We start from the raw sequence: 14,215 nt of genomic DNA on the forward strand, positions 1-14,215 counted from the left end.
TCTTCAGGATAGACCAGATTTTAGGTCACAAATCAAGTTTCAAATTTTAAAAAACTGAAATTACTCCTTGAGCAAAATTCAGGAAACTATACAAATACATGGAAATTAAACAATATGCTCATGAATGACCTATGGGTCCAAGAAGAAATTAACAGAAATCAAAAAGTTTCTTAAAACTAATGAAAATAAAGACACATCATACCAAAACTTGTGGGATACTGCAAAAGCAATACTAGGATGGAAGTTTATTGAAATAAATGTTTACATCAAAAGAATAGAAAGATTTCAAATAAACAACTTAATGCTTTACCTCAAAGAACTAGAAAAACAAGAACAATTCAATCCCCAAATTAGTAGACAGAAAGAAACAATTAAGATCAGAGAAGAACTAACTGAAATAAAGACCCCCCAAAACAATACAAAAGATCAATGAAATAAAAAGTTCATTTTTTGAGATAATAAACAAAACAGATAAGCCATTAGCTAGGCTAACTAAAAAAAGAAGAGAGAAGACACAAATAACAAAAATAAAAAGTGAAAAAGGAGACATCACAACCGATACCACTGAAATACAAAGAATCATTAGAGACTATTAGAAACAACTATATGCCAGCAAATTTGAAAACCTGGAGGAAATGGATAAATTTCTGGACATGAACAAACTACCAAGAATGAACCAAGAAAAAACAGAAAACCTGAACAGACCAATAACGAGCAACAAGATTGAAGCAGTAATCAGCACTCTCCTAACAAAGAAAACCCCACGACCAGATGGCTTTACTGCTGTATTCTACCAGCCCTCCAAAAAGGAATTATTACCAATTCTCTTCAAACTATTCCAAAAAATGGAAACAGAAGCCATTCTCCCAAACTCATTCTATGAGGCCAGCATCACCCTGGTAACAAAACCAGACAAACTCATTCTATGAGGCCAGCATCACCCTGGTAACAAAACCAGACAAAGACACAACAAAAAAAGAAAACTACAGGCCAATATCTCTGACGAACATAGATGCAAAAAAAAACCTCAACAAAATATTAGCAATCAGACACAACAAAAAAAGAAAACTACAGGCCAATATCTCTGACGAACATAGATGCAAAAAAAACCTCAACAAAATATTAGCAATCAGAATACAGCAACACATCAAAAAAAGTATACACCACGATTAAGTGGTATTCAACATACAGAAGTGAATAAATGTGATACACCACATCAACAAAGTCAATGACAAAAACCATATGATTATCTTAATAGATGCAGGAAAAGCACTTGACAAAATTCAACATCCCTTCAGGATAGACTCTCAGCAAATTAGGTAGCAAAGGAAAGTATCTCAGCAAAATAAAAGCAATATTTGACAAACCCACTGCCAATATCAACCTGATAAGAATGGGAACAAGAAAAGGCTACCCACTCTCACCACTCATACATAACATAGTATTGGATGTACTACCCAGAGCAAGCAAGCAAGACAAAGAAAAAAAGAGCATCCAGATTGGAAAAGATGAAGTCAAAATGCTCCTGTTTGCAGATGACATGATCCTATATATAGAAGAACCTAAAGACTCTACCAAAAAACTCTTAGCGCTGATAAACAATTTCAGTAAAGTTTCAGGATACAAAATCAACACACAATAATCAGTAGCTTTTTTACACTCTAATAATGAACTAGCAGAAAAAGAAATCAAGGAAGCAAGGCATTTACAATAGTCACCAAAAAAAAAAAAATAAAATACCTAGGCATCAATTATCTCTACAATGAGAACTACAAATCACTGCTGAAAAAAATTAAAGAGAACACAAAAAGATGAAAAGACATTCCATGCTCTTGGATTGGAAAAATCAACGTTGTGAAAATGTTCATACTACCCAAAATGACCTACAGATTCACTGCAATCCCCATCAAAATACCAATGACATTCTTCACAGAAACAGAATAAACAATCCTAACATTCACATGAAACAACAAAAGACCCCAAATAGCCAAAGCAATCCTGAGCAAAAAAAATGCAGCCAGAAGCATTACACTACCTGACTTCAAATTATACTACAAAGCTATAGTAATGGTCCTGCCATAAAAACAGACACTCAGACCTACGGAACAGAACAGAGAACCCAGAAATCAGCCCACATAGTGAGAGCCAACTGATATTTGACAAAGGCAACAGGAGCACACATTGGAAAGGATGGCCTCTCCACGAAGCAGTGCTGGGAAAACTGGACATCCAGATGCAGAAGAGTGAAACTAGACCTGCACCTCTCACCATATACCAAAATCAACTCAAAATGGATTAAAGACTTATATGAAGACCCAAAACTATGGGCCGGCCCGTGGCTCACTCGGGAGAGTGTGGTGCTGATAACACCAAGGCCACGGGTTCGGATCCCATATAGGGATGACCGGTTTGCTCACTGGGTGAGCGTGGTGCTGACACCACCAAGTCAAGGGTTAAGATCCCCTTACCGGTCATCTTTTAAAAAAAAAATGACCGGTTTGCTCACTGGGTGAGCGTGGTGCTGACACCACCAAGTCAAGGGTTAAGATCCCCTTACCGGTCATCTTTTTAAAAAAAGGACCCAAAACTATAAAATTACTAAAAGAAAACATAGGGAAACACTTCAGGAAGTAGGACTGGACAAAGACTTTATGAATAAGACCCCAAAAGCATAGGCAAAAAAGAGAAAAATAAACAAATGGGATTATATCACACTAAAAAGCTTCTGCATAGCAAATGAAACAGTTAACAGAGCAAAAAGACAACCTACAGAATGGCAGAAAATATTTGCAAACTATGTATCCAACATGGGATTAATATCCAGAATACACAAGGAACTCAAATAATTTAACAGTAAAAAAAGAAAAAGAAAAAAGAAAGAAACCGAATTAAAAAATGGGCAAAGGAGTCAAACAGGTATTTCTCAAAGGAAAATATACAAATGGCCAATAGGCACATGAAAAAATGCCCAACATCAATGAGCATCAGGGAAATGAAAATCAAAACCACATTGAGACATCATTTCACCCCAGTTAGACTGGCCAGTATCAAAAAGAGAACAAATGCTGTTGAGGATGTGGAGAAAGAGGAACTCACCCTGATGGTAGGACTATAAATTAGTGCAGCCATTATAGAAAACAGTATGGATGTTCCTCAAACAACTACAGATAGAACTGACATACCATCTAGCAACCCCACTACTGGGTGTATACCAAAGGAATGGAAGTCATTATGCCAAAGGGATACCTGCACTCCCATGTTTCTTGCAGTTCTATTTACAATAGCCAAGATATGAAACCAGCCTAAATGTCCATCAATGGACAACTCGATAAGGAAAATGTGCTATATATACATAATGGAATACTACTCTGACATAAGAAGGAATGAAATTCTGCCATTCGCAGCAACATGGACAAATTTAGAGAAAATTATGTTAACTGAAATAAGCCAAGCATGGAAAGAGAAATACCACATGTCCTCACTCATAAGTGGGAGATGGGGAAAAAAAGAAAAGAAAGAAAGAAGAGAAAGAAACAACAGTCACAGTAATTCTTTGAACTTTCAAAAGGAGAGAACATAACTGAGGCTAGCAGAGGCGGGAAAGGGGGAAGGGTGCTAACGAGCAATTGGTAAAGGGCCACAAAAAAATCTTTACAATGTGTAATGATAAAACAAAAATAAATAAATAAATAAAATTTTAAAGACGCAAGCATAATTTACTGTAATAATATATCACAGCAGTTCTTGGAAATAAAGAACTGTTATAGGTCCTGAAAGTTCATGGTAGTAATTTACAGCTCTTTTTTCAATATTTAGCAAGAGTGAGTACCATTCAGAAGCCAAGAAAAATGACCATTCATCAAAAGATGACCTTCTGTAAAGTTCAAATAATACACACTACTCTTGATCACAGAAAATAGTGAAAAACATTTCCTTCCCATTTCACTTATAATATCATACTTACATTAACATTATAGAAATACATACTTAGGTGTGTATTTTTCACACTTAACTCCAATTATAAATTCTAATTGTGTATTAAACAAAATCAAAGACAAAAAAATTCCAATCCTAAGCTTTTATTCAGAATACTCTTACAAACAGCACAAATCAACACAGGCTACCTGGAAACTGTGGATGCAGATGAATAGTTGAAATGCCTGGAGAGAGCTGGGGTTGACCAGGCTCAAGTCTGGTTTTCTCTTGATCCAGTGAAGGTATTTCCTGGATGGTTGTATTAGAGAGAGAGAAATTGAAAGTGAGTATTATTTTTAGTTACCTACATACTACTATTTTTTATTTAATTAATTATACTCTTAGAAATGCAAGGAAATATCGCAAGACATTAGATAAAAAATTGCGTGAAGTTAAAAAAAAAAACTATTGTGATATTACTACGGCAGTGCTGATCCACGCACACACCCTCACCCATTTCCTTGGGGCCCAAATTTAAACCTTTTAGGTAAAAAACACCTTGGTCCAGGGATCCACACCTGGTCTGCAAAAGGGAAAAACTAACCCCAAAGGAGTACTAACCCTTCACCTCATTCATATGGCTTTGCTCCACTAAGATGTCCAACCACGCTTTGCAAGTAAATAATGGATACAGCAGATGTGTCATAACAAAGAACACATGATAAGCTAAAATATTTTAAATCAGTCAGTCGTGATGGCCTCCTGTAACCTCATGTCTAATAACTTCGCAATTCTAGCTCTCTGACAGCTGCAGTCAGGCAGCGCAACTGAAGGTCGTGGTCTTGGAGGAAAATTCTGGGCTTCTTCATACATCCTGCTGTCCACTCTTGTCCCTTGGACCTCAAGCAAAGACACAGCCCATCACCCACAGCTCAGCTTCCATGTGCAGCTCTTTAGGGCTCATGCAGACGAAACAATCAGTGTAGTTGTCTAGTTAATGGTCTGTGACTTCACCCTCACCAGTGCAGGGCGAAGAGCTCATATCACTACATAAAAGTATACATCGAGTGACGGTCACCATCATCTTCCAGAAAGCTTACTCCCCTGGCTTCTGCTAACCTCCTATCCTCTCTCCTGGCTTTTTTTTTTTTTTTTTTTTTTTTTTTTTTGCTTTTTCTATAATAGATAGCCTGCCTGAATATTTCATCAAAGACCCAATTTTGCAAGCGTGAATGCTTACAGCATAACTCCATTAGATATTCCACAGACACCGCAAAACTGCACCCGCTCCCAAACCATCCAGGTTCTCATTCCAACTTCCTCATTTCTGCCAAGGCCATAGTCATAAAACAATGCCATCCAGGTTTAACGCCACTTTTTAGTCTTCTCTCTTTCATTCCTCATTCCAAGCTCTGCCCACTTGCATGCACAATTCCTTATAGTTTCACCCCTTTCAACATCTACAGCCCCACCATCAGCCCACTCTGCACACGCTCTGTCATTCTCAGTTTATTGCAATAATCAAATTGGCCTCTCAGGTTTCCTCTTTCTCCCCACCTCAGTCCATCCTGCCACAATTCATCTTCCAGAAATACTGAGCACTTACTACTTTTTCCCACATTTTCCCCTCTTCTTAAGAACACAGGTTGGCTTTCTATTACGCATTAGAGATGACTTCAACCAGTCTCGTCTGCACCCCATTCCCCGCAGCCCGTGGTCAACACCAACAAGAAGCAGAGCATGACCAGGTGTGAATCCACTCCTGCAGCTTACAGACAGACTTTCCCCAACAGCATGAGGAAGCAGACTTCCTAATTAACACCACTTCTCCACTTGACATGTAGGGTCCAGATGAGCAGGGTCATTGCCCCACGATTACATCTGCAGTTTAGTAAGTCTTCTGAAGCAGCCCCCTATTCTCTTTCTAAGCAAGTCTTTCATGACCCTTGATGTCCCCTCCATCACACTTTGCACATGTAATTACCCACCACTGAACCATCCTCCTTTCTCTTCATCCAGTTTTAATACCAGGAGGCTTTTGTAAGGTGCAAGTTGAGTATCCCTTATATGAAATGCTTGGGACCAGAAGTGTTTTGAATTTCAGATTTTTTTGGATTTTGAAATATTTGCAGAATATACACCAGCTGGATATACCTAATCCAAAAATCCAAAATCTGAAATGCTCCAATGAGCCCTTCCTTTGAGCGTCATGACAGCACTCAAAAAGTTTTGGATTTTGGAGCATTTCGGATTTTGGATTTTCAAATGAAAGATCCTTGACCTATACCAAGACCACAAAGACTATGATTGCATTCTTCCTACTACCTCCTCCCCAAATAAGGTGCAGTATAACTATATAAGAAAAATCTCAATATCTCTTTCAGATTGTTCATCAGAATTACCATAAACTCAATCATAAATAGAGAAGAAATGAGTTGTGATGAGGCTGTCAGGCAGCTGGCTGGCCCACTCACAAGCAAAATGACTCCTTCCATATATCAATCATAACTGAATCCAAAATCAACAAAATTGCAAACTACTGTATCTCACTGATCTTTAGAGATGCTAACAGCTGCAAATGTGCACATAAAACATGCATTTCTATTGTACTGCTTTTGGGCTCAATATAACAAATTCCTCATTGATGAGTGCTGATTCCCATTAGTTCCCACCATTAATTTAAGCTCCATGAAAGTAAGGAGTTTTGTCTGATTTGTTCTCTATTGTTTCCCTAGCACTGAGAACAGGGCCAGTCACATAGCAGGTACTCAATAAATATTTCATGAATGAATGCATGCGACATATCCGAAAACCAAGTGATGCATAGCAGACATGTTACCGCATTTAAATCTAAAAAAGTCCATACGTATTCTAATAGAAAATCATTTTGAAGGTTAAAAAAATACAATTATAAATAATGAATAAATTACCTTTTCAGGGGGTGCAGTTGCCACTAAAACCAGAAAAGAAAGAAGGGCATTAATAAGACAATTCATTCCATTATATTTCAGTTTTTTAAAAAAATAGGAGTCTAGTATCCCTTCAAAAGGATTAAGAATCAAACTAAATCAAATGCAGAATTAAGGTCATCTGCCACTCTGGGGAATTTTACACATGAAAGAAAAGCACTCTCATTCCTAATCTACAGGAGCTCTGGGAGCAGATCTGAATACTTCTTTCAAATGCTTTCATTCAAGATTAAGATAAACTAAAATGTTAAAGAAAGCAACACTTTCCAGTATATTATTTTATGCCTAATCTCAATTTTGTGAACTTCCCACATCTCAGAAAACATTTTCATTGACTGGTTCAACACATATCCTTAACATAATATATAATGTTTGAGATGCCTTCTGCTGTCAATGTCAAAAAAGAATCCCACTTATTTCAATAAGAGGCAAGAGAATAGATGCTACATTCTTGTTGTATTCCAGTCTTTAATGAAGCTCTGTTAACGTTTTCAGGAAGATATGCAAACCAATTATGAAAAAACATCTCACAAGCCAATAAGAGCCAACTAGAAATTAGCATCCACATACTGAACAAATTACATATTACACAATCATAAACATTATTGTGTGGGTGGTGATGCTTTTGCATTTTCAAAGACTTGCTTTTCATTAATTGGTCCTTAGTAACAGCCCTCAAGCCTTGGGTCAACATTCACCAGAATTCTTCTCATGAGTTAATGTCTCTATAAACATTAGTATACAGGTTGGGTAGGTTCATTAATTCATAAAAGCATTCAGGGTACCAGATAAATTATAATCACTGCTATTATAATCTTATAGCTGCAGAAAGTAAACCACCTTTCTATCCTGCCTAACTAACCCACCACCAAGAAAGTCTTGGGGCAGAATCTGGACCAGAGCCGATTTCCTCCTGCTGGTGCAAAGGATGAACACGTGTAATATCTAGCCATGACATCCTAAATGTACGGCCTAACTAACCCACCACCAAGAAAGTCTTGGGGCAGAATCTGGACCAGAGCCGATTTCCTCTTGCTGGTGCAAAGGATGAACACGTGTAATATCTAGCCATGACATCCTAAATGTACAGGAGCAAACTGATCAATCCTGTCAATTCCAGGTGAGGTCCTATCTGCTCTGCCTAACCAAGGAAGAAGTACAGTGAGTGAAAGAGTGGAATAAAATAGGCCAGAACACACAAATGTTCAGAACCCAGAGAAAAAAAACCTACCTACCAGAAAGTTGGCTGTGCCAAGCTGCTAACATTTCACTAGCCTGGGCAGCCTGTCCCCTCACAAGATCCAGGTATGGGTACCCTGAATTCTGACCTAAGAATCAACTGTGAAAAGCCAGCAGGAGCTTTACTACAGTAAATACATATTCCATAGAAATCTAAAATTGTTGCTCCTTCTATCTGGGATGAGAACTTTTGTGGTAACCAAGATATTCCAAGTATCAGATATGCTGGTTTATATAAGGAGGCAGAGACAGAGGTAATCCCTCTTCCTGAGTACCAGAGAGATAGTTGAAGTCAACTGTCTTTATATTCCCTATTGAGTATAAAGCCTTAACCATTTCATTGGAAAAACATGCTCTTTGTCACAGGTCTCATTACATAGTCTTTGTATGACATCTGGCAAATCATCCCCCTCTCTAGGTCTTAAGTTCTCAGAAGGTAAATAAAAAGACCGTACGAGATGATCTCTCAGATCCTTTCAACGGACTGTCTCCTACCTTCCTCACGTGGTCCTACTTCACCCCTGACTGCACATTACATTCTATTTCATGAAAGTTCAGTTGATGCTATCACTTTCTAAAATCTTTAGATTCCACTTTACATAAAGTAAATAAATATTCATTAAATGGCTCTGTAGACAATAAATGAATTAGAGCTATTCCCTGAAGGATCTAAACCATTTTGCAGGAATAAAGACCAAGCAAAAGTGGCTCCCAAACAGCAATACTACGTCCTGAAACTACCATGGAATATTGTTACCTGACAGGCAAATATTCTAGAGCAGTGGTTCTCAATCAGGGGTAATTTTGCTCCCCAGGGGACATTTACAATGTTTGGACATCTTTTTTGCTTGTAACAACTGGAGGGGGGAGGTTAAAGGCCACAGATTCTGCTAAACATCCTATAATATACAGGGCCTTTCCCCACCCCTAATCAAAGAATTATCCACCCTAAAATGCAGTGCCAAGGCTGAGAGGCCCTCTTCTAGAGGGGTATAAACAGTGAAATCAAAGCAAAGACACAGAAAGATGGCCAGAGTCCATGATCTACTTCCACTCTCACCTTCAGGCTCCGCCACTCCTGGCCCGTGTTCCTGGGAGAAGGTCAGGGCCTCCACTGGCTCTTCCTTGGCTGGGAGAGGTGGAGGATGAGTACTTTTAGCAACAAGTTGAGTGTTCTTTGGCTTGACAAATACAGGTCCTTTACCTACATGGTGATGGATTGGCCTGCGTCTATGAACGCCAGAAACCGTATAACCCATTCCACCAGGACAGATTTCCTTAAAAGCAGCTAGATTTGGGATGGGAAAATATTCCTTTTAAAAATCTAACAGTGCAAATTTATACAGAGGAAAATATCATGATGAATATCTCTTAATAAATCATCACTAATATAGTTACATTTAAAAACTTCAAAACAGATGCAAAATGTGAGCAAATTGCTTGAATTTCTGATAAACTTGCATAGTTACAGGAAAAAATCCAACCCTTTATTTTACTAAACAGTTTTCCACTTATTAATTCCTTATCCTCCCTAGAGTACATATATATGTATTTTATATATATATATATATATAGCGCATATATTTAGCATGTATTTAATACGTATTTGTGTGTGTGTGTGTAACCAATTAGGAGATATTACATATATCACATTATCTATGCAATACATTAGGAGATATATATAGAAGACACTATATATATATTACATAAGTATATCTTATGTTGTATGTATGTGTAATAGCAAAAATCAGGCTTTCTTTTCCTCCTGCTTTGGTGTAATTTCATGAGTTACTAACAATGAGCTCAGTGACATCTCTCTAAGATGATGAGAAGGCTAAAAAGAAAAAGAAATCACTATTTAGGGAAATGAGGTGCTGAAATCCTCATGATTTGTTTCCCACTGAAGAACCCAGAGGGCTCAGCCAGAATGCAGCGTATCAGCTGGTATCAGGATGTCAATTAAGAAGGGCTGGAGAGGGGAAGTGTTTTTGAAGAGAGATTCTCAGAATAGTTAGGAATCCAGCCAAGTGAAACATGTTAGAGAGATGATAGGTAGAAATCAAGAAATAAACGAAATGCCAAATCAGGATGCAGTTATTTTCAAGTAAAGGGATGATGACTGGGCAAAGCCTGGCCACGACCAGCTGTTTAACAGCCCAGAGGACAAGGGGCTATTCTGTGCCCTGGAATCAGTATCCTTGCCAGAAAAAAAGTGGGTTCTGTATTCTTAAAAAAAGTAGACTCAGCACATGTGATTTGCTAACCTCCACTGCATAATCCCCTGAGCAAGTAAAGGGGAAAAGACAAGTGTGGCAAGTCGGTGTGTGGCCGACGGAGGAAAAATCCACCTAATCCCTTTGGTGTTGGTGTTGGAGGCAAATTACCAAGTGCAGACACCACTGCAAAGTTATGGTCAACATTTTTATTCCTACTTTTAAAATTGAAAATAAAATAGGTCATTTCTCCCTTCCACTGGACAAAAGATCTTCTATTCAATGTTCTGGACCTAAAATTAGTTCTCAATAAAAAGAAAATTCTAAATAGTCCTTAAAGCATGCTAAAAGATTGCTTTTCTAAGGATCACACACTAAATGGTGGAACCGCATTCTTACATTTAGCTAGGAAATACAATTCTTACTTGAAAAGAACAGATCAGGTGTTTCCGGGAGAAAACATGTTTTTCCACCAAATTTCGAAGTACTGGTGAACTGAATTTTTTTTTTTTTACGAAAATCACCATATAACCAAAAACTAGCTAAGTGTAAAAACTTTTATCTTTAGTATTATTTCAAATTGAGTTATTGTACCATGGAGGAGTGTCCCTGAATTATATTAACATCTTGATTGATGCTTCAGGTAATGATTACAAAGCTATCAAAATTGAGCTTAAAGAGAAATGTGTCTATGAATTATAAAGATTATTTACCTGATTATTACTTTTTAATAATGAGTGGATCAGATGGCACAGGGGGTACTAGGGCCTTTTGGAGGTATCCAAAATTACCTAGTCTACCAATATACTATATTGTAAAACATTGTATTATCCTTTGCCTTAACAGTTCTTTCTGATTCTAACCACCAACAAAGATGGATCATGATACTTTACTTTATATTTAAACCCTGTCTGTTCTAGTGTAAGTCACAGCTTTAAGACACTACATGGCCCTGTGACAGCTGATGCACTTCCCTAGGTGGGAAGCATCTTATCAAGTAAGCAATTAAGCATTCTGTTTTATGCCCACCCCAAGCCGAGTGAAACTGAGGCCACTCCTTCCTTAATAATATTATGCTTAATATTTCCAGGTTACATTTCCTTCTCTTCCATTCAACTCCACTTTGCCCTGCTTGAGAGGTCGGTGACTCCTTGGTACTTAGATAATAAGGAACTTAGATAAATTTGCCCCTGCAGGGTATTAGGCAATAATGTGCCAAAGTGAAGGATAAAGAATAATCAACTTCTTAATACTCAACTCCCCTGGAAGTTCATAGGGGTTTTGGCAGGATCTGCCTTTGAGTTATTAATCTCAGTGGCAAAAATTCAATCATGAATATAATTCCCTCCATTGCCAATTAAAGAAATAAAGCACAATGTTCAATAAACGAGTGAATGAAGGAACCTGCACAAGGTCTAGCTCCTGTGAAGTGATGACCCTTTAGTATTATTTCAAATTGAGTTATTGTACCATGGAGGAGTGTCCCTGAATTATATTAACATCTTGATTGATGCTTCAGGTAATGATTACAAAGCTATCAAAATTGAGCTTAAAGAGAAATGTGTCTATGAATTATAAAGATTATTTACCTGATTATTACTTTTTAATAATGAGTGGATCAGATGGCACAGGGGGTACTAGGGCCTTTTGGAGGTATCCAAAATTACCTAGTCTACCAATATACTATATTGTAAAACATTGTATTATCCTTTGCCTTAACAGTTCTTTCTGATTCTAACCACCAACAAAGATGGATCATGATACTTTACTTTATATTTAAACCCTGTCTGTTCTAGTGTAAGTCACAGCTTTAAGACACTACATGGCCCTGTGACAGCTGATGCACTTCCCTAGGTGGGAAGCATCTTATCAAGTAAGCAATTAAGCATTCTGTTTTATGCCCACCCCAAGCCGAGTGAAACTGAGGCCACTCCTTCCTTAATAATATTATGCTTAATATTTCCAGGTTACATTTCCTTCTCTTCCATTCAACTCCACTTTGCCCTGCTTGAGAGGTCGGTGACTCCTTGGTACTTAGATAATAAGGAACTTAGATAAATTTGCCCCTGCAGGGTATTAGGCAATAATGTGCCAAAGTGAAGGATAAAGAATAATCAACTTCTTAATACTCAACTCCCCTGGAAGTTCATAGGGGTTTTGGCAGGATCTGCCTTTGAGTTATTAATCTCAGTGGCAAAAATTCAATCATGAATATAATTCCCTCCATTGCCAATTAAAGAAATAAAGCACAATGTTCAATAAACGAGTGAATGAAGGAACCTGCACAAGGTCTAGCTCCTGTGAAGTGATGACCAAAGCCATCGGGAAAGCACATGGCCCAACCGAAGCTTCTGGTCTCTTTACACTTATATATCAGTTGTAAAGTCCTGGAAGTTGAGGGTAAAATGTAATGGCTTTTCTTAATATTCACAAGGAAGTCTACTGTTACACAGAAATGGGAAAATCTCTTTGCATGTAATTTTTTCCACTGATTCAATCTTATATGTCTATGGCTTCTACAAAAGTGATAAACATATTGTATTATTAAAAACTAAATTTAACGTAAGAAACCAAAAAATGATCCCAGCTACCAAAGTTGTCCTGCATACTCGTGAGGCTGGGAATGTATGTGAGTGTACAGCTGTGCATGCCTTACCTGTGCCTGGAAGGGGACATTTCTCACAGTGTGGGCCCCAGGCCTTGCCCACGCTACAACAGCAGAGCTGCTTGGTGAGGTGGACAGACAGAGGGTGCATACACTGCCTTCCGGAACTGACAAGGCGGTAACAGGGCCCCTTCTCTTCTGAGATGACAGGGGGATCCGCTGAAGCAGAGAGATAAAGCCTGATGTCACGCAAGAAACAGAAACCAGATCAACTTTTCAAGTAATAGCACAATGAACCTTAAAGTAGGGATTAGAAACCATTCTTCAGAATAAATCTATCTAGATTTAGGGCATCGCCTTTTTTAATGAGTTTTAGAGTCAGGGCATCAAAATGTCATGATGATGACTGCCCCGTCCCTGTGCAGTCCCTTCTATATCAGCAAGCATTAAATCAGATATGTGTGCATAAGTGAAATGTGTGCATAAGTGAAAAGAAATAATTTCAACAAAAACCCACCTGTCCAAATAAACCTAGTCACCTACTGTCAAAAACTCTATCTATGGGCCGGCCCGGTGGCGCACTGGATAGTGCGCCGCTTGGGAAGCGCGGTGGCGCTCCCGTCCGAGGGTTCGGATCCCACATACAGACCGGCTCCTGCTCACTGGCTGAGCGAGGCGCGGGAGCAACACCGAGGCTTGCGATCCCGTTGCCGGTCCCCGGTCCAGTACGGGGGCAACACTGAGGGTTGCGATCCGTTGCCGGACACGGAAAAAAGACAAAAAGGAAAAAAAAAAAAAACTCTATCTAGTATTTTTTTCATATTTAGTTCTAGGGCAGCATTTGGTGAATAACTAGGCACCATGGAAAATCAGGAACATAGCTGATGCTGCAAGCCAGCAGCTGCTCTCCTCACTGTGGGGACAGTGAGAGCATGCAAGGCTCATCGGGTCTCACTCTAGGCTAGTGAACACACAAATGGAAGCCAGGAAGTGGCTTCCGACTTTCAGTACCACACAAAGCCCTCGGTCTAGCCAGGTAGCACAACAGAAAAGGAGCAGATGACACGCTTGACCCTTCAGAAAACACTGCAAATCACACCACACTGTTGTCATCCAATATCTAAACCCGACCCTAGTCTTCTACTATATGTTTAGTTGATAAGAGTTTATCAGTCCAACAGACTCTGTACTGGGCACATAGAGCAAATATGAGGATAAGTAAGAAACAGCCCTGCCTCCAAGATGTTCACTTTAATGCAAACCTGGATGCACTA

The 14,215-nt window shown here is 38.6% G+C and overlaps 1 protein-coding gene across 1 annotated transcript in view; it reads right to left on the reverse strand.

Annotated features, from left to right (window-relative positions):
- Positions 1-14,215, reverse strand: part of LTBP1 (latent transforming growth factor beta binding protein 1) — a gene marked incomplete at its 5' end in the record, with an annotated part of 173,896 nt that overhangs the window by 128,551 nt on the left and 31,130 nt on the right. Inside the window, 4 exons of the mRNA XM_008581059.1 lie at positions 4,125-4,224; positions 6,846-6,868; positions 9,184-9,411; positions 12,993-13,160. Of these exons, the coding sequence (XP_008579281.1) occupies positions 4,125-4,224; positions 6,846-6,868; positions 9,184-9,411; positions 12,993-13,160 (519 nt within the window). The remainder of the gene's footprint in view (positions 1-4,124; positions 4,225-6,845; positions 6,869-9,183; positions 9,412-12,992; positions 13,161-14,215) is intronic.

The sequence above is a fragment of the Galeopterus variegatus genome, unplaced genomic scaffold (assembly GCF_000696425.1).
Source record: "Galeopterus variegatus unplaced genomic scaffold, G_variegatus-3.0.2 Scaffold2244, whole genome shotgun sequence".
Lineage (NCBI taxonomy): Eukaryota > Metazoa > Chordata > Mammalia > Dermoptera > Cynocephalidae > Galeopterus > Galeopterus variegatus.